The sequence below is a fragment of the Danio rerio genome, chromosome 15 (assembly GCF_052040795.2).
Source record: "Danio rerio strain M-AB ecotype USA chromosome 15, GRCz13ab, whole genome shotgun sequence".
Classification (NCBI taxonomy): domain Eukaryota; kingdom Metazoa; phylum Chordata; class Actinopteri; order Cypriniformes; family Danionidae; genus Danio; species Danio rerio.
In genome coordinates this window covers 44,886,025-44,909,253 of record NC_141035.1, presented here as the reverse complement: position 1 = coordinate 44,909,253, position 23,229 = coordinate 44,886,025, and the positions used below count along the sequence as shown (strand labels likewise).

Here is a 23,229-nt window from a genome sequence, read left to right as displayed (position 1 = left end):
AATGGATTTCACTTGTGGGAAAATGAATGCCCAAAGTGTACTACAGTATAAAGTCCACGTTACAGTTTGCGTAACATGAATTTTACTGTTTGCATAAACTGTACACTGTAAAAAAAAAAATCAGTAAATGAACAGTTTTCAAAGCTTGACAAAACTATTCAAAACTGTTTCAGAGATCCAAACACCAAATCATTGAACACCTGCTGGTCAAAACTGTGTGAATGTAACAAAAACATTTAAACATCCATTAAAAGCTGATTTTCCTTTACAGATCCGCCACTAACTTATACATGTGTGGGTTTTCATATACTTGTTTATGTTTACGTCCCATTAAAAATAAGCTCATGCAGCTGGCAAGGTGAAAGAAGACAGTCACAGCGGGTGCTGGACTGCTGATGTGAGCCAGAGCTTATGAGGACATGAGAAACATGTTCATCTTTTAAAGTGCCACTATTATGCTTTTTGTGGTTTGTGGTTTTGGAACCACTTGAGGGAGATTAAATAGTGATTTTAAATAAATAGTTGGGTTAATTGGGTGACCATTTAAGGAAATTTATAATCTAATGTGCTCCAAAACAGCCTTTTGAAAGGGGTGGGGCATGTCAGATACTAGAGAGCATATGATTGGTTGAGATTAGATGAGAAACTGAAGTTTAAGGTGACGTGAAAAAAAAATAGTTGATCCATTTCAAGAGTTCACACTTAGCTCATGATTGATTATAAAGCTTGTTTAGCATGCTGTCCTGGGAGAGATCCCTGAGCTCATAAGATCCTCAAACCCAGGGCTCCCTCCTGTTTGCAAGGCAAGAGGGGAGTTTGAGCTCAGGTAGAACTCCCCTGCTGTAGTAGCTAATGAACAGATAGTAATTGCTCTTATAAGATAACTTACTAGGAGCATGTCTATGGTGTTGATTTGGATTATTCAATTAATTTAAGTTGCATGTTTTTGGACGGTGGGAGGAAATTAGGGAACCCTTGGGAAACCCACGTGAGCATTGGGAGAACCTGTAAACTCTGCACAGAAACGTCAGCTGGCTTGGTAAGGACTAGAACCAGTGACGTTCTTGCTGTGAGGCAACAGTGCTAACCACTTGGCCACCATGCCACCCATCTAGGAAAGGAGGAGGAGTAAGGATGAAAGAGGCGATTCTTTGAAACAAAAATGGCTGTTATATGCAACTTAGGATATTTATAGTGGCTTAGAAATCGTCTGATCGGTGAATCATAAATTAAATATTGCGAGACTGGCTGCAAGCAATCATAAGCATGCGGTCCTCTCGAAAGTAGTTTATAAACAAACTTTACTTAGTTAGAAATGAAAAACTGCAAGCTTTGTGTGTTTATATTAGTTTTATATATTCTAAACATGAATTTTGGGACTGTTTTTTTTAGATATTTGTCAAAAAAAAAAAAAAGAAATAAAAAAGAACAAGACATTTTACTGTCTTTTTTGTCACACGGGCAAATAAATTTAGTTAACTATGTTTTTTAATGTATACTGTGTGGTTTAAATTGCTTTGCTTTTCTTCTGTTGCTAATAGATCCAGTGTAGAAATACGAATAAATAACAACATTTACAAGGTTATGAGGGAAACAGAAAGTCACTATAGTTAAATGCTTGTGTAATGTGCTGTAAATATTAATAATGCTTTCAGAATTCAGTTGTATATAAAGATTAAAACTCCTTTGGCTCATTTGACAGCTAAATTATTAAAAATGCCTTTGATACATGAAGCAAATAAGGAAGAGGCTAATCTATAAGATTTAAATATCTCATTTTCATGTACAGCTGTTTGCATGTAGCTTGATACATTTTCCTATCTGAGGAAAGATCAAATTTACATGACTGTATGTGTGAGTGACTTTGATAATCACTCATTCACTCAATTTCCTTCAGCTTATTTCTACTAGAAAGAGCAGGAAGATAAATATGATACTGAAATACATTTAATTGACAAGAGTACTGAATGTCTGGATCAACGTCTGCAAACAAACTAAATTAATGAATGGGCTGCTTATACTGTACATATTGTTTGTGTGCTGTGGTTATTGTTTGATTGTAACGAGTGAAGTGTCATTAGGTCTCCCTAGAACTAGCACTAAACCTTAATTCCTGAGAGTGGACTAACTCATGCAACACCTAGTGAAAGCTTTCAAATATAGTTCAAGGTGATTTGTGTTTGAGTTTTATTCATTAGTGATTAAACAGCTTTAGTGATGTAAGTGTTAATTGTTTCCAGGCTATGCTTCAACAATGCCGAATCATGAACTGGATTGTCAAATAAAATAATAATCTATCCTACATAAATTCAAGTGAAATATTCAGTTTCAGATAAGCCTGTAATAAACTTTTCCATGTTGCACCAGTCAATTACAATTTAGTTAATTTAATCAAATAATCTGAATGAGTGGGACAGGCGTTTACAAAGTATTCGCAACAGCACTGAATATGTTCATTACCTCGGTGGAACAAACTCAGTTGGAGGGGTGAGAAAACTCAGAAACTCGTTGTGAGAATGGAGATGTCTGCTTATTTATGCCAGTCTCTTAGATAAAATTGTTTAAAACATCTTGAATGGTAGCCGTTCCATGCAAGGACGCTGTGCAGCAGCTGGATCTGATCTGTCTGATGAAAGAGACAGTTTCCCTGGTTCAGGTGCTGATGAGACTGCGGTCTCCACTCCATGTGGGGGATCAATATTTGTCTCATTAGTTTTAGGCCTTTTGGCAAATGTCTTAATTAAGTTTATCTGTTTTAAAAAGAGTTTACTCACTTTGAACCTTGTTTTAATCAATAGCTCTCTGAATTGTAACGTTTAGTGAAAAGCAGCAAAACTAAAGCCAATACTTTTCTTTACCCATCTCCCACCAAGTACATACAGTACACGCTTTAAAACACACAAACGCACACCTTTATTTGTTGTCATTCTTTCTGGCTTTGTCAATATATCATAGTGTATACTGTTTAATAATCCATTTAAATTACGTAAATAAATAAATAAATAAAAATGTATGGTAGGTACGGCTGCAGGCGCCACTGTCACATATGTGAACACATGGTAAGTGTTTTTACTTGCGTACCTTGCGATGGTGTCTTGCGTTCAGTTTTGTGTCTTGTGTTAGCGTTACATGTTTACATGCGGCTGCATTAAAACTTCAACAACCACATATAAGCATAAAATGAAACGGTGAAAGAGTCTTGGAAAATGGCTAAATTGGGGAAATTAAACCATGTTCTGTCAGGACCAGGGTCTAAATTTTAGAATTAAAAAGGAAACTGTACACTAAAGAAAATGTGATATTTTGTTGATAAAGCATGAATTAGATACATCTATACATCTTTATTTTATCTTTGCCATGATGACAGTACATAATATTTTACTAGATATTTTTCAAAATATCAGAATTCAGCTTAAAGTAACATTTAAAGGCTTAATTAGGCAAGTTAGTGTAATTAGACAAGTCATTGTATTGTATAACGATGGTTTGTTCTTTAGACTATCGAAAAAAATATATTGCTTAAGCGTGCTAATAATTTTGACCTTGAAATGTCTTAAACTGCTTTTATTCTAGCTGAAATAAAACAAATAAGACTTTCTCCAGAGGAAAAAATATTATAGGAAATACTGTAAGAAATTCCTTGCTCTGTTAAACATTATTTGGAAATTTTTTATTAAAAAAATTTATAAAAGGGGGAAAATTCTGACTTCAAACTGTACATACTTTGAGATCAGCGGACTCAGGGCTAAAAGCCAACTTTGATAACCGGAGAGATATGCATGCTCCAATGAGAAAACATATCATTAGCTTGTGAAACGCAAATGCAAAATAGCCGTATCAACACAACGTCTTCTTGTCAGACTTCAGTGCCACTTATTTTGCATTTTTCAACAGCATTAAATTTTGTCTTCATATCACACTAGTACTTTATAATGCAGTTAATTAAATGATTAAAAGCCATAATATTATAAAGTACAATAAAAGCACAATATATTTTATTATCAGTCATTTTGCAAAATAATAGTACAGTAGTAGTATTCAGCTCAAAGTGAAAATTTAAAGTTTAACTAGGTTAATTAGACAAGTTATTAGACAACAGGGCTTTGTTTTGTGACCAAACGGAAAGAGTATTTCCTAAAGAGACTAATAATATTGACCTTAGCATATTTTTAAAACTTTTTTTTTTAATTCCAGCCAAACTAAAATAGTATGAGAAGAGAAATATAAATAGGAAATACTGTGAAATAAATGTCCTTGCTTTGTTAAACATCACTTATATTATAATTGGAAAAGTATTACATTTTCACAACACTTTTGTATTCAACTGAACCTTGTTGGAGGCATATTAAATAGCCACAATGACTGAATTAATCTGGTGATTTTAGTTGAGTTACTTCAGGACTTATCTGTGTTGCTCACAAAACACAGAACCAAATTTTTTTAAATTAATTAAAAGTTAACAAAATTGTTGTGCTTACAGTGGCTTAAAATGCATTATTAGAAACATTATTACAACTTTAATTAATGCATCATTTGCAAAAGATATCATTTTATCAAACAGAAAATTATAGAAGTTGCTGTTAGCGGATTATCTTTCCAGATATTTTGCATAGGAGCAGAATAAAATGAGTTCTCCCCAGTCACAGATCCAACATTCATCTCAGAAGATCTCCAAGCATCTACTCAAGTTAGGACAGACATCATGGTATGTATTACATTCAGATCCAGCTCTTCCTTTTAATGTTTTTCTTTTTTGTATAAAGAGAGTTTAGAAATTTTGAATCTGATTATCCGTAAAGTGCACAATTTTTTTTTCTATAGATGCTTGAGTGAATGATGATTACAGTTAAAGTAAAGTAAAGATACACTGAAAAAAAATTATTTAGAATTTTTCTTTTAAAAAATACAATAAAAATAAATGAAAAACATAGTTTACTGTTAATTGTAGAAAACTGTTTTACGGTTTCTACCGTATATTTAACGGTAAGGCCAAAAAGCCTAATTTTAGGCTACCACAGTCAATATTTAGATTTTACATTTATTTGTAAACCTAGTGCATTTTAAACTGTTTTCAATTATTGTCCTTGCTTTATCCATCAAAATAAACACTATATTACATTTTAATCAATTATGGCTTTACACCACATACATTTAAGAATTAAACAAAGAATAGACTTGGGCCTATTGGTGTGTGTGTGCCATTGCATGCAAGGTTTCTATCCGCTTGTTAAGTCGTGACGTATCTGTGACGTATAGAATACTGTTTCCGGGTACCACTCATTTGAATTGAGAAAATATTCCTTCAAGATCCCTTTTTAGTTCTATCACACATTAAAGTATTTCTTATATAAAATAATGGTGTACACATCAGTGTCTGGACTTGCTGCAACACAGACATCAATATTTGAAAAATTTATAAAGAATAATTCACTTTCTGGCCATCGAATATTAGGCATGGATAAATATAATGCAATAGTGATTTTCGAAAGTATTAGATCGTTTTGTAAACGGTTATTATTACCATTTATCGAGTCTCCCCATACAGTTTGATTAAGCACTTGGACCCGGAAGCCGCTTCGTGTGACCTCACACTCAACAAGCGGATACTTATAACCACCCCAGTGACTGTTATTTTGGGGGTCACGGGCTGAAATGTTTGGGAACTCCTGGTTTAGACAATAGTAATTAAACTGTTTTATGTCTTTTAACATATAAGCCAAACACAGGCCTTTTAGCTTTATTTTAAATACTTTATTTTAATAAGTTTTGTTCATGTTTTGATACATGTAATGATATTTATTTGTGTGTTTGCATATATAAAAGAAAAATACTAGTTCTCTGAATTTATATTATATTTATGCCTGCCAACACTCCCGTTTTTCCCAGGAGTCTCCTGTATTTCAGACCTATCTCCCGTCACCCTCCCGTTTTGTTGTTTCTCCTGGAAAACTCCCGTAATTTCACACATTATTTTGCAAAATAAAATTTGTAAAAAAAAAATAATTTAATTTATAAAGAACTGTTCAAATTAGCAGTTAAGGCAAGTAGATTATGAGTAAAAATAGCTAAATTAGTCGTTTAACCACAGTAGTTACTTTGTAAGTCAATGCATCTGTCATGTTTACCAGCGAACAACCACCAGATGTCGCTGGCAAACACACACACTTAGAACTACACTTTTCCTGGACTACAACTTCATACATGCTCTTCGCCCACACACCTGCTTTCTCATTTAGCTTGATTTACATTCACACCTGAGGACTTTCAGAGACTGATTACACACAGTATTTAAGCCACACATTCACCCCTTCAGTTGGCCGAGTCTTCTGTAACGCCGGGGAGTAACACCACAACAGAAGGTAGGATCCAATATGCAGGTTTAATCTTTGTCAGGCAAGCAATGGTCAATACAGATATGAACAGGTATGTGCGGGCAAATCCAGAGTCGAAGTCAATAAACAGGCAATGGGTCGAAAGGCAGGCGGCAGACAAGGAAAACTAAATAAACAAGGCAAGGTTCAAAACACAGAGAAACAAAACCAGGAACGCGTTGTAATGTCACCTTACAGATAAACAAGACTCGGACTGAAGTCGGCCATCTTGTGAGCTGGAGGACTGGAGTCGGCCATCTTGTGAGCTAGAGCAGCCATCTTGCAAGCTGGAAGACTAGATGTGGCCACTTTCTGAGCTGGGTGTGTGGTGGTGGAATGAGCAGCAAGACCCGCTGGCAACGGGGCTTGCTGCTCATTCCACCACCACACACCCAGCTCAGAAAATGGCCACATCTAGTCTTCCAGCTTGCAAGATGGCTGCTCTAGCTCACAAGATGGCCGACTCCAGTCCTCCAGCTCACAAGATGGCCGACTCCAGTCCTCCAGCACACAAGATGGCCGACTCCAGTCCTCCAGCACACAAGATGGCCGACTCCAGTCCTCCAGCACACAAGATGGCCGACTCCAGTCCTCCAGCTCACAAGATGGCCGACTTCAGTCCGAGTCTTGTTTATCTGTAAGGTGACATTACAACGCGTTCCTGGTCTTGTTTCTCTGTGTTTTGAACCTTGCCTTGTTTATTTAGTTTTCCTTGTCTGCCGCCTGCCTTTCGACCCATTGCCTGTTTATTGACTTCGACTCTGGATTTGCCCGCACATACCTGTTCATATCTGTATTGACCATTGCTTGCCTGACAAAGATTAAACCTGCATATTGGATCCTACCTTCTGTTGTGGTGTTACTCCCCGGCGTTACAGAAGACTCGGCCAACTGAAGGGGTGAATGTGTGGCTTAAATACTGTGTGTAATCAGTCTCTGAAAGTCCTCAGGTGTGAATGTAAATCAAGCTAAATGAGAAAGCAGGTGTGTGGGCGAAGAGCATGTATGAAGTTGTAGTCCAGGAAAAGTGTAGTTCTAAGTGTGTGTGTTTGCCAGCGACATCTGGTGGTTGTTCGCTGGTAAACATGACAGCACCCAAGACTGATCCTAAATGAGTAAATAAAACAACTGACGTTCTCTGCTAATTTCAAAAGCTCAAGCTCACCTAAACATTAAAGCTCAAATTCTATTTATTTCTTAACAAGCAAGCATGATGTTCTTTGTGTTTTCAGCGAACACGTGTTTATATTCTTGTGTGTTTGTTCACTTCAGGGTTTGACTGTACCAGTGAAGATCCTTCTTCTGACCTGCCTGGTGTATTTTGTGATCTCTTCAGTAGATGGCAGAATCTTTAGAGGCTCTAAGAATCAGTATGTCTTTTTAACATTTTAAAGGTCCACAGAAGTACCCTGAAACAAGCAGAATTATGTCTTGGTATAATATGAACTGAAAAAGGAAGATGGGAAGAGATTTATTAAACAGCCAATTATTAAATTTAATAACGACTGATTAAAGTTACAGTTAGCAGATAATTTTGTCCAAGCGTGAAATGAGGAGGCATTCGGCGATTCAACAAGAAGAGTGAATAAACACTAGAAGTACTAATCATAAATGAACTAGTGCTCAGATAGTGAGGAAGGGGAGGGGATTTTTAATATTGCTAATAATAAAGTGCTCAAGTGTTCACTAAAGAGGAGTTGTGGTTTAAATGATACCAGTGAATCAGCAGTCTGCGTGTGAATGGGAATGTCATGCCACCGGCAAGGAAAAGTGAATGAAAAGGTTCTGGAAAGTAACTTAAAGCCTCATGTCTCTTTCTTACAGTGTCAAAAATGCTGGTTTCCACACAATTCATTCATGTTGTCCCAGCACAAATTGATTAGGATAACAAATTTTAGCGGATTGAACCTAAAACTATTAAGTTGTGCCAGAAAAATCTCAATAACTGTATTTCAGCTCATTTTTAAATGCATTTGTATAGTTTGACCTACATTAAGCTCTGAAAATAGAGGTTACTGCAGGTCAGAATACATTAAATATCCCTCAAAACACAGACTTTTATTAATAAATTAGATGTAGTTTAAATAAATACTTGAATTTAATACACTGAAGCATGTATTACACAAACTAACATTCAAGAGCTCACACTTAGATATTGCTTGAGACTAATAGCCGGTTGGGCAAGCTGTCCTCCTGGGAGAGATGCCTGACCTCGGAGATAATTGAGCCCAGGGCTCCTGTCTGGTCAATTAGCATTTAGAAGAGTTCGAGATCAGGTAGTTCTCAAGAAGAGCTCCCCCTGGTAAAGGAGACAAAGGAGGAAATGGGGTGGACAAGGGGAATCTTCAAAAACGAAGATAAGGAAGTAAGGTAATATGGGCTATTCAATGTAGGCTTGGATTAATCTGTTTAACCGATGATTGCAGATGAGAGACCAGCTTTGATCAATCATTTCACGTGCTCCTTACGAAATTAATATAGTGAAAAATTTAATCATTAAAAAAGTAAAGTAATTCACACCCTGATTTCAGCCCCAGCCTTATTTATAGTGTAGGAGGCTGGACAATACAGACTCTAGAGAGCGATTGATTTGACCGAATATCTGATGAGTGTATTTAAATTTAACAAACCCAACATAAAGATCCACACGATATTATAATATCAGTGTTTATGTTTCCCAGGTCCAAGAAGAAAGGCAGTGGTTTAAAAGGGAGCAAGAAGATTCCACAGAATGTTCCACAGAATGCTCCGGGTAAGGTTCCACAGAATGTTCAGCCTTCAGCAAATCAGGCACCAGCAACAGCAGCACCAGCAGCAGCAGCAGCAGAACCAGCACCAGCAGAACCAGCACCAGCAGAAGCAGCGCCAGCAGAAGCAGCACCAGCAGATGCGTGATTGACAGCTGCTTTACTCAAAGTTTCATTTAGCTGAAGAGTTTCATGCTTTAATTGCAGTAAAGATTAAAAATGGCAAATAGAGTTGACAGTTTGTGAAATGCATTAATTGTTGTTCTTAATTCTACAACTTGCACTCGGAGGTTGATTATTAATGGTAAAGAGTTTGCATGTTCTGTTTAAGCATAATTAATTTCACTATCCTGTGTATTAAAAACAAAATGTGACTAATACAATTTTAGTCTGCTAAGCCTCTTTTTGGTAATTGGATCCTATAATATTTTCCATTCTAAAAATAAATAAATAAAATAATAATGACGATAATACTTTCTACTTTATACATCTCACTATTTGCACTGAAAAAAAGTGAAATTATCTGTGTATTTCATTTAAAGTAAATTTTGATATTAGGAAAAAAAATATGGTTCCTGATTCTAAACTGTTTTAAAAATAAAAAATCTTAAATTAGCCTTAAAACAAAAAACAACCCCCCTAGGAAAAATAAGTATTTTTACTTTAAACCAACAGTTTTCACTCAAGTCAAAACTATAATTTGAGGTAAATTGATCAATTTAGTTGTAACAATTTAGTCATTTTTTTCAGCCAATCAAGAAATCACTGAAATAGGACCCATCTGACCCGGTGAAGTAGACCAAAAGATCCTCAAAAAGCAGATATCATACCAAAAGAAAAACAAAACAACAAAAGAAAACCATCCCTATGTACACTCTCAGACATAAAGGTACAGGAGCTCACTGGGGCAGTACCTTTCAAAAGATACATATTTGTACCTGAAGAGTCTATGTTGGTACCTCAAAGGTACATTTTAGGTGCACTTGGGTACTGATATGTACCTTTGAGGTACCATTAAGGACTTTTTAGGTACAAATATGTACCTTTTGAAAAGGTACTGCCCCAGAGACAGCTCTTGTACCTTTATTTCTGAGAGTGTACTACTTTACTCTAAATAGCTCCTGCCTCTTTCCTCCTTGAATGAGTGTGAGTTTAAGCGATTGCACGCATTTCTGGTGTAAACTCCAAACACCCACAAAAAAACTCAACACAGTATAACTACTCGCGATTCGGATGTGTTATTGATCAATGTGGGTTCATGGACCATTGGGAAGGAACACATTTTAGGTAATCCTCAATGTGTTTGTGTTGATATCTCTTGGTAATTATCTTGGTAATTGGTCGTTTGTGCCCCAAAAGCAACATCAACATTCAGTTAAATGATGGATAAACAACTAGTGAAACAAAGTGGGTGGCACGGTACTTCATTCCGCTGTGGTGACCCCTGATAAATAAGGGACTAAGTTGAAGGAAAATGAATTTACAGTATTTTTAGCCAAACAAGAAATCACTTACATAGGACCTGCCTGAACAAGTAAAGTAGACCAAAAGATCCTCAAAAGCTAGATATTATAACAAACAAACAAAAAAAAACTTTCTTACATGTAGTAAAGATACATGTAAGATAAGTAAATGTCATAAGTAAATGTAAGATACTCTAAATGGGTCCTGCCTCTTTCTTCCTTAATTGTAATTCTTCCGTAATTGTCTTGGTAAATGGTGGTTTATGCCCCAAAGGCAGAATCAACATCCAATCAAATGATGGATAAACAACTAGTGAAACAAAGTGGGCGGCACGGAGGCTCAGTGGTTAGGACTGTCACCTCAGAGCAAGAAGGTCACTGGTTTGAGCCCTGATTGGGCCAGTTGGCATTTCTGTGTGGGCTTTGCATGTTCTCGCCGAAGTGTATGAGTGTGAGTGTGAATGAGTGTGTATGGTTGTTTCCAGTACTGGGTTGTGGCTGGAAGGCCATCCTGAGTAAAACATATACTGGAACAGTTGGTGGTTCATTCTACTGTGGCGACCCCTGATGAATAAGAGACTAAGCCGAAGGAAAATGAATGAATGAAACAAAGTAAAAGTGAAAATAACACGACAAAACATTAAGACATACAAGTGTGTGGCTGAAAACAAGAGGGGACCAACAAGAGAATAGGCATGGGACGATGACCGTTTTTAGGGTATACCGCGGTTTGGTAAAGTCAAGGTTTTAGAATATGTAATACTGTTCCTAAGGTATGTGTAAGATTTTTATTTACACTTTTTAGTTTTTTAAGACAACAATATCTCCAAAAAATATCCAAAGATGCTGTCGTGAATTGTAAAGAAATCTGTGTTTTTGAAACAAATGAAGACAGAAGTCAATAATTCAGTTGAATTATTTAGTCTGACATGTTTACTGCTCCAAAATATTACAAATCTTTCAAAAAATAAAATGTACTGTGTTTAAAAAGGAGGAAAAACTTTTTTACCCAGACATTAAAAAAGAACAGATTTTAGAGCAGTGATCACAATTCTGTGATACCATAAAACCATGATATTTTTATCCAAGGTTATCATACTATCAGAATCTTATACCGGCCCATGCCGCGGCAGTGAAATTAATCATTATATTTTATTGCATAGTTTAAAATAGTTGGACTGTCTTAATGCTTTTTAGCATTAAAACTACTAGAGTAAATCTTACATTCGATGTTTTTCATGCTCATGTCAAAGCTTCTGACAATTAAGGAAATAAAATATCTGTTTACTGTTTTCTCCCTCCAAAATGTTTCTTCTGTATTCTTTCCAAAAAGTGACGCAATGGTAGCCTCTTGGACAGTTCCAGTACAAACAAGCTATTCATCAAATTATGGCTCCTGTAGATATTTAGCTGGCAGCGAATGAGAGCTCAACACATACGGCATGAAGATGATCAGTAAGCAAACATTTAAAAAAAAAAATTGCTAAATATTGAGCTCTAGCAGCTAAAAATAGCTTGGAGTTACTCAAAATGTTAGCATTCCATTAGGTGGTGCTGTTTACACAAGCACTTTGTAAATGTTAATCACCTACACCAGCATAGGAAATCTGTATCGTGAAACTTTTTTGGGGTTTGTTCGTTTGCTGTTGTTTTGGCAAACACTGTAGAATTTCCTTCATAAATTTAAAAACCTTTCATGATCAGGAAACGTCATGGGTGTGTTTCTCAAAAGCAAATGTAAGTGTTGGCTTAAAAAAGTTATTTCATGTGCTTGAATGGCGTGTGAAGCAAGCTTGTTTTTATCATCCAACTTGGATATGTTTGATCGGCACAACACTGTTTGCATAAGGAGAAAGTAGACTCTAGACTCATGACCCAGTCTGGTGTCTCATACTCACAATTTGTGCCCAGCATTTCATCCATTCACATGACACACACACACAGCAGTGGGTAGTGACCACACACAAACACAAACACAAACACACACACACACACACACACACACACACACACACACACACACACACACACACACACACACACACACACACACACACACACCACAAATACACATAGGTAGGCAGCCATTTCCTCCACAAACATCTGCCTATGTTCCGGCCCACTAAACCTGGTTCTTAAGCCCAAAACTAGCACACACTATAGACACCGATGCATACATTCTATAGATCTGGACACTCTTTAACATAAGATTTTATGTGGCCCAAGTCTGGCGCAGACACTATCAGACAGATCTGGCAAAGATCCAGCAAGATCTGTCTTGCCTTTGTCAAGGTTGACAATACAGGTGCAACTGAAGTTCATTTAATATGTGTAACATGATATGATTAGATATACAGAGAGTACAGAAAATTATATAACTCAAATAAAAATCAATTTAAAAAAAATAGATTTATTGCCAATTCAGTAAAAAGAGAAAAGAAAAATATAGTACAGCATAAATGCAAGCGTATATGTGCACAAGAGTACTGCCTTTAATATACAAGCCATGCACTGTAAAATAATCCATAATTTAGCAGTTTTCTATATTATGTGATTCTTATTTTTATTTTTCCAATTTGTTTATGAACAACTTTTGAATTGCATTATGGGACTTTGATCTTTTTTTTTTTTTTTTTTTACAAAACTTTGAACCTTGAAAAGTTTCTTTTATTGACATTTTTAATAGTTTTAAGTGAAAAATTGTCTGGGTTGGTGTTGTATATTAAGGTAACTGTCAGAACATTTCCTGTTATTTTACCGACTTACTATTCTGTATAATACTTCTTATACATTATATTATTTTAAGAGTTCACACTTAGCTAATAATTTGGCATGCTGTCCCGGGAGAGAGCCCTGGGCTCATAAGATCCTCGAGCCCGGGGCTCCCTCCTGTTTGGAAGGCGAGAGGGGAGTTTGAGCTCAGGTAGATCTCGAGAACTCCCCTGCTGTAGTAGTTAATGAACAGATAGTGACTGCTCTTAAGAGATAACTACTTACCAGGAGCAGGTCTATGGTGTCGATTTGCCGCAAGCAATCATAAGCACGCGGTCCTCTCAAAAGTAGTTTATAAATAAACTTCACATCATTTATAAATAAACCACATTTTCCCATTTGCTAAAACACTATAATCAACCTTTTGAACTAAAAATGTCAAAACTATAATGCTATTTTTCAAAAAGCACAAGCATTTCCCTATACTTTAAACACTGATTTGGCACATGAGTTATATTTGGTGAACTATTACTGCAAAACTCTACACACAAATCCCTACATTTTTCAGTGCTTATGTGGTCATTTAGAAAGCACTAATGGCTCGTTTCCACTGACTGGTACAGTATGGTACGGTTCGGGTCGGTACGGGTCACCTTTATTAGGCTTGCGTTTCCACTAGCAAGGGTACCCTTTTGGTGGGCGTGGTGTATGACAAAGTTTCAGTCGACGTCATGCTCGTTCGAGAAAATGTCTACAATAAAGCTGCACAAGTAGTCACATATCATATGAAAAGCACTTCTCACAAAACAGACACTTTACACACAAATACTACATACATACATACAATACATACATACAAATTGTATAAATGTTTATTACTACCATTTCTACAAACATGAGTTGATTATAACTGCAGATCAAATAGCCTACTGTAACGTCTGTAATTATATAAAACAAATAAATAAATGAACATATATGAACACATACAGCCCCTTACAGTCTCCGATATGTTACCAACTACAGAAAAACTACACACAGCATACATTTCGTCCTTAATTAGGTTCAAAACAACTCAAAATATAGCTCACAGTCAATGAAAACCTCTCATCTCCTCAGCGACGCTACCGCCACTCTACTGAGAAATGTAGTTAAGCTAGCTACACTGTTAATGTGATAACATCACTTTGTCAGTCATAAAATATCATTGGAAATGAAAGGGTCTGTTTTTATTTCTGTACACTCACGATGACGACAAAAACATTCACCCATAAGTTTTTCCAGTATATTTGCCCTGACGTTTGCTCAAAAGTATTCTGGGTTTGTGATTTTTGGCATTTGGAAAGGGAGTTTGCTCAAATAAGGAGATGCTTAAGCCCTGCCAAAAGACCCCCATGAAAGAGAGTAAATGAACTCAATTTATCTTCCTAATGTTTAAGAAGAGGGTCGGCCAGCAGTCCAGCATCATAAATACCACCTCCATCACCAGCATCTTCATCTTACCTCTGAAGAAGACTCACATCTACCCAGAACCAGCATCAATGGTCAGTATATGCTCATATCTTATATGAACATGCCGCTTTTCATTTTATTTGTGTTAGAGGTAATAATTTATTTTTAGCGGTGTAAAAATAGTCAGAAATGATACTCAAGAGAAAGTACAGATACTGAGTGAAAATGTGTTGGTGTGGGTTTCCTCCGGGTGCTCTGGTTTCCCCCACAGTTCAAACACATGCGCTATAGGTGAATTGAATGAACTAAATTGGCCGTACTGTATGTGTGTGAATGAGAGTGTATGGGAGTTTCCCAGTGATGGGTTGCAGCTGGAAGGGCATGTGCTGTGTAATACATATATTGGAATAGTTGGTGGTTCATTCCGCTGTGGCGACCCCTGATGAATAAAGGGACAAAACCAAAGGAAAATGAATGAATGATGAAATATACTTGAGTATAAGTGCAGCTTCAAAAAAAGAAGCTTTAAATTTGTACTTAAGTATAAAAAAAGTAAAAGTAGTGTAATGGAAATTCATTTATAGTCATTTTTTAGATGTGAATGCATTTTTCCATATAGCTTAACATTCCTGTGCGTGACTATCCTGTCCTTGTCCCTCATCCTAAGCTTTACTATGAACGGCTGTCTGATAGATGATGTGTAAGGGGCATGGGTCAGAGCTATGGCTGTCTGATATATGGGGGGCATGGGTCAGAACGACTGAAACATCTAACGCAGTATGATATGGCTGAATTAGAAGTGACCTCGTAAGCAGAACAAGGGAAGAAACCAGATAAAAGGGAGAGCACGCTCTGTTTCAGTGTCTCACTGTTGTTGCTGTATGATTGTGACCTTCTTTGTGAAGAATAAAACTTTGAAAAGACATTTTGGGTAAGAATGACACTTTCATCACTAGTGAATCAGATAGCTTTCTGCTCTGGGGAATGTGTGTGTTTACTTTAAAGCCATTAAAATATTATACAATTAATTAAATGAGACTCTAATCACAAAACCAATCTTAAAGTGCACAGGTACATTTTTTGGGTAAAAAATTATTGAATCAAAATGATATTTTTTTCTTTTATTTCATCTTCCTCGAAGACATTTTGTACATTTCAATAACTCCAATAAAAATGTTTTGATTAGTAATATGAATTGCTAAGAATGAACTCTAAAGGCAACTTTGAACCTTTGGAGTCCAGATAATTTATATAGTCCATTTCACACATACACTGTAAAAAATAAATCCGTAAAATTTACGGCAAAAAAACAGCAGCTGTGGTTGCCAGTACTTTACCGTTAAAAACACGGTACAAACCGTAAAAGTAATTTTTCATTTTTATGGTAAATTACCATATTTTATTAATTTATAGAGGTAATATGTCTGTATTTTGTATGATCAACATCTACACATCTTTTGTTTCACCCACATGTAGAAGGTGGTGATCAAGTTACAAAATGAGCCAATGCTAATCACAATTTACTTTTCCCACAAGCAGAAAAGAGTATCAGCGTATAGAAGGTGCTCAGTGTCATTCACACAGCTACTAAACACCAGTATGGTAACACGCATAAAATTAAAGTCATGAAATAAACATTGTTTATCAACATTAGACCTAACATAAATCTCTAATGTACAAAACTGATGGGGAAACAACTAAAAAGATCCATATTAATGTCAACCAAATGCATAAAAAGTGATGTGCCATGCAGGGAATTCTGGGAAAGTCAATTTACGGTTATTCGCCAAATATATTAAGGAAACATACCGTTAACCAGGTTATGGATTTGTACTGTAGCATTTTTACAGTTTTTTACTGTTGAAATCGCGGCCAATTTTTACAGTGTACGTTACAGATTTTTGAGATCCATGGTCTGAAATGGTTTCTTGTTTTGCCTAACTTAATTCTTCATTTTTCCCCCAGTTGTGGAGAAACAATTACAAAGTCAAGAGGTGTGTGTGAGACAGTAACTTCTGAGTTCAACACCAAGCAACACACAGACGAAGGAGAAAGCGACCAAAAGAGAGGTGAATAAGCTGTGCTTGACCATAAAACCACAACCCTCAAGATGGACGAAAAGATTCGCTGGCATCCATTCCGAGTGCCAGGTATGTGTGGGTTGAAAAAAACCACGCTGTGGCTGATGTTACTATTATTGACATTATGTTACGTCATCTTCCTTGCTCTGGCAATCGAATATAGAGCAGAGCCTGATGTCGGCACTGGGAACTTTACAGAAATGGAAATGACGTTACTACAAGCTAACCATTACACAAGACTGCGTGCAAAGAGAGCGTTAAATGTGACGATCGCCGTACCGGTCTACAACAAAGAAGAGAAAGTGGTGACGGTGACTGAAGGGACAACGGTAAAGTTTTCCTGTAACCCATATCTGCACAACTGTCCCTATTGTGCTAGACCAGAGTATGAGGGCACAAGCAAAGCTGAGTACAGTGAAGTCTACTTTTGCAAAGACTCGTGCAAGTGGAAGGACGTAAAGGCCTACAGCAACCCAGTCATATATGGAACAGATGACCGATTTGAAGTGAAGAAGATAAATAGCCGAGGAAACAACAAGGATGGAATGACTGTTTTGATAAAAAGAGTCAAAATGTCTGACGCAGGCACGTATTACTGTGGCATTGACGTGCAGGGAACTGACTGGTATGAGACTTTCGAAGTTGTTGTGAAGAAACCAGCTCCAGACCAAGTCAAAGCGGTTGTGGGACCGATGTTTGAACCAGCAACAGAGACAGAGAAAGCCTGGATGGGGCCCTATGGCGGAGATGGAGGAAACGAAGTAAATGGGCCAGTGAAAGCAGCTATGTCACAATGTCAAGGAAACAAAGCATGCACTTTGGTTATGTTGCAGAAGAGGGAGCTGAAGATCAACACAAGCTGTTGGATGTGTCTGCAAATGTCCCACTCATGGAGAGTAGCCCCTCTATTGGTGACAGCATGGAACGACACCAAGTGCCTGATACCACCTCAGATGACGGAAATCTTGGAGGCCGGAAGGGACATTGACAATGGCCTAATTCCAAGAGCAACGTCTGGTTTGAACTGTGAAGCATCACAGATGAATAAAAGATCTGGAATAGTGTTACCACCTCTGCGAGTTGTGCGCACACGAGGAGATGTGTGTGTGTGTCATCCTTCAAGAAGGAATGCAGCAACTACGGGTTGGTCTGATTGCAGATTGAAGATAGAGACATCAGATGAGCCACCGTACAACTGCACGGCAGTGGTTAAAGGCGTAAGAAGGTACTTTAAGTGTCCATTTGACAGTCTGAGTGACACATCACCAGCAGCAGTATGGGTGTGTGGAGATAGGGCATTTCACTCACTACCAACAGGGTGGTGGTCTGGATGTTGCTATCCTGCTTTGATGAATGTGGGTACTTCTGTTTATCTTCCAAGTTCCAATGAAAACACAGGAAAAAGACATAAGAGAAGTATTTTACCAGGTGAAATGCCTAATACGTATAACGGATATGTGTTACATGATCCCTGGACATCAGTAGGGGCTAATATTGGGTGGTCGTTGCTTCCGATAGGGGGCACAGCCGTAAGCATAAACAAGATCAATGGTCTGGCATGGTCAGTTTTGGCGATTGCGAACAGCACTGAAACTGCTCTGACATTGATTAGTGATGAAATGAAACAAATAAGGGATGCTGTAATCCAAAACCGAATGGCGTTAGATATTCTAACAGCAGAGCGGGGAGGGCTATGCAAATTAGTGGGCGTGTCCTGTTGCTTCAGCTTACCTGATTACAGTCAAAATATTACTGACATCGTAGCCCATATGAGAATGGCCGTAAAAGTGCCGGAAAAAGCTAGCAGTTCATGGCTGGACTGGTTGTCATTTAAGTGGGAAAACTGGATCTACTGGGCTTTTACTGTAGTGTTACCTATACTGGGGGTGAGTCTAGTGATATTATGCTGTTTGCCATATATATTTAGATTCGTATCATGGTCAGTGGGCAGACTAAATCCAGCCTCAATCATCCAGTGATGATTCCGATTATGACTTTGATGATAGCGACAGGTATGTGGATATGGAAAAACCGTAAACAAATTGAGAGCAAAATTAGGTGACGGCTGTTACTTAATTGAGAAAATATTAATGAACCTAACCTTTTAAAAATTAAAATGACTATTTGCTTGCTTATATGAATTTAGGGTCTGTCCAAACAAAAAACAGCAAACCGCACGAGTTCAGGCACGTGCACACATAGGGCTCAACCTGTGCAGTGCACATGCCCTTTTTAGTCTTGGATAGAAAGTGCCCTTCCAAAATGATTAAAAGTGCCCCCGCTACGCGGCACACCTTCGGTCTCGCCCTTCAGTAGGCGCGCGATAACACCGCTCTTCAGTACGCGCGCATCCACTCTGCAGATCTGCATCCCCCCCCCTGCAATTTATACTGCACATGCCCTTTGGACGGTCTCTGCACGGGCCTGCACGAGTTGGTATGTTGTGTAGTAAATCTTAAACGAGTGATCATTTACATGAAAATCGAGAGAAGAGTGTACTGTAAATGTATGTTTAAGAGTACAGTAACAACAACGTGTTCCTATGTTTATGAATGTTATTAATGATGAACTAAGGATGTAGAGTATTAGGGATTTGTAACTGTTTGAAGAAATGTTTTTTAGAATTTATTATGTGTATGAAATAATAATGATGTAAAATTTACAGGCAATTTCTGTGATTTGAACATCTGAGAGTGAGAGGGTCTGATTTCGGTCAGGAACACAACAGTGATTGTTCATTTAGCCCGGCTCACAGGGAAGAGGGATGTTTTGAAAAGTAAATCTTAATGGGGAAACTATATTAAGAAGAGTGCTTAAACATCTCTAGTGTATATGATGTGTGCAGAAACCTGTTAAAAGATTAACTACATGATTATGAGCAGTGTGATTTTAGAAACTTACAGAAAATGATTTTAGTGTTGTGTTATTAATGAATGATAAAAAGAGAGGAACTGTAAAGGAAACTCGTAAGCAGAACAAGGGAAGAAACCAGAAAAAAGGGAGAGCACACTCTGTTTCAGTGTCTCACTCTGCAGAAACTGTTGTTGCTGTATGATTGTGACCTTCTTTATAACGAATAAAACTTTGAAAAGACATTTTGGGTAAGACGTTGTCTTCTTTACCACAGAGAAAGCCTCTTTAAAGAAAAATTGCCACCACAATAGCATATAGCAAAAATAAAAAAAGAGGTAATTAATATAGAATCATTTTCTGATGTAAGGTTAAATAAATATAATAAACTAATTTGTCAGACAGACATACAAAAGTTAGAAAATAAAATTGTTTGGAAAAATATAAAAGAGACCACTAAACAAATGATCAGGTTTTTTGGATTTATTAAGTATGGGTTTAAGTAAAATGTTAATATTTCTTTTATTCTTGAATGTCTGATGACACTGGATCCAAACTGAATTCTAAATAAAAATATAGTAATTTAAAGCATTTTAACTAGAAAATATTAATTGGCCAGAATAAATTTAAATATGTGCTTAATGATTGTACTTTCATACATTGTTAAATATAATTTTTCATTACTAAATTAGTATTAGTATTAATTAGTAAAAAAGTATTGCATCATTTACAAACCAGTTATTTGAGAATAGCTGGTGTTTTTTAAGATCACTCAGAATGCATAAGTAAATAATTAATAAACTATTCAAATTAACATTTTTATAACATTTTTTATTATTCAGGCATATAGTGTATATATATATATTAGGGATTTAACGGTATTGTAAATACCGTCATACCGCAATATTAATTTTTTTCGATATTACCGAAGTCGCATGACTCGGTAAAACTATAGGTCTTCTGAGAAAATTTGCTCAGGCGAATGAAGCGAACGGGAGGTAGCGAAAACTACAATTGCCATCAGCCCATGCTTGACCATCAGCCCTTGCGGTCTGTTGTCGCTACAGATCCAGTAATGCGGAAATGGAGTGTGCTGCTAGAAGCGGGGATGAAAAGAGCTGGAAAACTCTAAGGCCCTGTTTACACTAGTGCGTTTTAGTTTGAAAAAGCATAAGTTTTGCTACGGTTACGCCAACCGTCCACACTACGCCGGAGTTCTCGAGCGCCGAAAACGGAGCGTTTCGAAAACGCTGGAGAGGCCGTTTTAATTCTTGAAACGCTGCTGCTCCGTCTCATTGTGGATGATGGAAAACGGAGACATCTGAAAACGGAGGCGGGGCTGCAGACGTTGGCATCTCTGATTGGGGCTTTTCCTGAATATTAAGTAGCCTAACACGCACAGTTAAGTCCTGCATTCTCTCCGTGTAAGTTCAGACTTCGCAAGTTTGATCAAGGCTGCAGTCTCTTCTTCACAGTTTGATATGGAAAAGCAGACTATACCGAGGACACGGGTAAATCTTCAAAGGGAACAGTGTACTTTATAACTTCATTCACATCACCCTGGCTTCGTTGTTTCACTTTCTCAACAATAAAATGTAAACATGATTTAAGGAACTGCCTATTTTCATTTTAATATTAGCAACTTAGACAGCAGACATGTTGAGGCGTCGTGCTGCATAAGATGAGCGTCATCTTCACTGTGTGGATATTTATAACAAAACGGAGCCAATAACAACTGCCTCCTTTCAATTTCAGTGAAAATACGAAACACAGCCTCTCTTTTGCTGAGTATCAGTTTTAAGAATCGATAATGGCCATTATAAAAGTATAACATACAATAAGTTTATACATTATAGGAAATAAAGGCAAGCGATCAGTCAATATACAGAATGTACGTGGTTACATTAATCATTAACTTATCTTTGCGCTCAGCCAAAACACGTTACCTGAGAACAAGTAATAGATTCCAATGACCAAAGTCAGGGAATATGTCGTTAGATAAAGACAACAAGATAAATGAAATATCCCGTTTAATAAATAGTGAGATTAGATCCAGCGGGAGATGCTTGATGAGAAGTCCGACTAGCAGAGCTCTGATCTGGGTAGATGGGCTGAGTGTGATTAAATGTTGAATGTCATGAGTTTTCAACAATACTAAATTGAAACTTTATTTTTTTTACATGGTTTAATAATTTTTTGTTATTAAAATTGAAGTTCCTGTTTCAAAGCTTACAGATAGATGGCTAATTTGTATGTCATTGACACTTTTGGCACTTTTTTGGAGTATTTTCATAAGTTTTGTTTTTTCCTGTAAATGATTCAATAAATACCGTACCGTGACATTCATACCGAGGTATTACCGTACCGTGAAATTCTGATACCGTTACATCCCTAATATATATATATACATTAGTATGTTAGTAAATGCTTTATTAACTTAACATCCAGTTGTTACCTAATCTAAAGTGAGGACTATTTATGCTTTTTAAATCCCTTATAAATGACAGTTAAAGGCTCAGTTATATTCTAAGCAGGAAAAGCAATAAAATATATGACTTCATTTAATTCTATAAATTTTCACATACACAAATGAAACTTTATCAAATGAAAAATAAATCTTTGTCATCTTCACTAAAATAAAAATACAGTTTAAACATCGCCAAATAACATTGAAATGTTGTATCACAATATATATATATATATATATATATATATATATATATATATATATATATATATATATATATATATATATATATATATATATATATATATATATATATATATATATATATATATATATACATATACATATACAGTATATATTAAAGTTAAACTATTATATTGTTGTTGTTTTATACAATGTATATTTTGGCACTCCTGTTATTCGCCATTGTTCAAACTTTACAGTAATTTTATTTTTTAGATAAGATTGCAAAGATTATTGTTCATTTGACACTGAGCCTTTATTTGTCATTTATAAGGGATCTATAAAGCATAAAATGTCCTCACTTTAGATTAGGTCACAAAACTGGAAGTTGAGTTAATAAAGCATTTATTAACATACAAATTACTTATTACTATATGCCTAAAAACACAATTTATAAATATAGATTTGAACAGTGAATTAATCATATACTAACTCATTCTTAATGATCTTAAAAAACCCCAGCTACTCTTAAATACAAATGATTTGTTAATAATGTGATACTTATTTAATCATGAAAAGTAATCAGTAACAAAGTATAAAAGTAAAAGCATTAAGCACATTTTAATTGTGCTTATAAATCAAGAATACAGCATTTGTATCTGTATCTAAAACCTATAGTATAAAGCATATATGGTCATATATAAACATATGCAGTATATAAAATTAAATCTAATATATTTGAACGTATACAGTATGTATGTACAGTATGTCTATGTAATTCCAATGGTTGGAAAAATATTAATGTGATGAGCTATTTTTGCAATATTTTTAAATATATATATATATATATATAAATATAAATATTTTTATATATGTAAAATTCAAATATGATACTGTATGTCGTAT

At 36.2% G+C, this 23,229-nt stretch overlaps 2 protein-coding genes and 1 long non-coding RNA gene across 3 annotated transcripts in view; 2 read left to right on the top strand and 1 right to left on the bottom strand.

Annotated features, from left to right (window-relative positions):
* sgpp2 (sphingosine-1-phosphate phosphatase 2) overlaps positions 1-23,229 on the bottom strand; it is a 146,312-nt gene that overhangs the window by 116,976 nt on the left and 6,107 nt on the right. The gene's annotated exons all lie outside the window — the stretch shown is intronic.
* On the top strand, positions 1,503-9,501 carry LOC147833759 (uncharacterized). Its single transcript, XR_015509955.1, has 3 exons — positions 1,503-4,705; positions 7,644-7,741; positions 9,053-9,501. It is a non-coding gene; the product is annotated as an uncharacterized LOC147833759 (long non-coding RNA).
* On the top strand, positions 13,226-20,078 carry LOC141377918 (uncharacterized). The gene has a single exon (XM_087284702.1). It carries the CDS (start codon positions 16,853-16,855, stop codon positions 18,800-18,802), a length of 1,950 nt encoding a protein of 649 aa, XP_087140828.1. The 5' UTR covers positions 13,226-16,852; the 3' UTR covers positions 18,803-20,078.

Excerpts from the sequence above, each read along its gene's own strand:
- LOC141377918 (XM_087284702.1), top strand. The coding sequence starts at position 16,853 with ATGGACGAAAAGATTCGCTGGCATCCATTCCGAGTGCCAGGTATGTGT.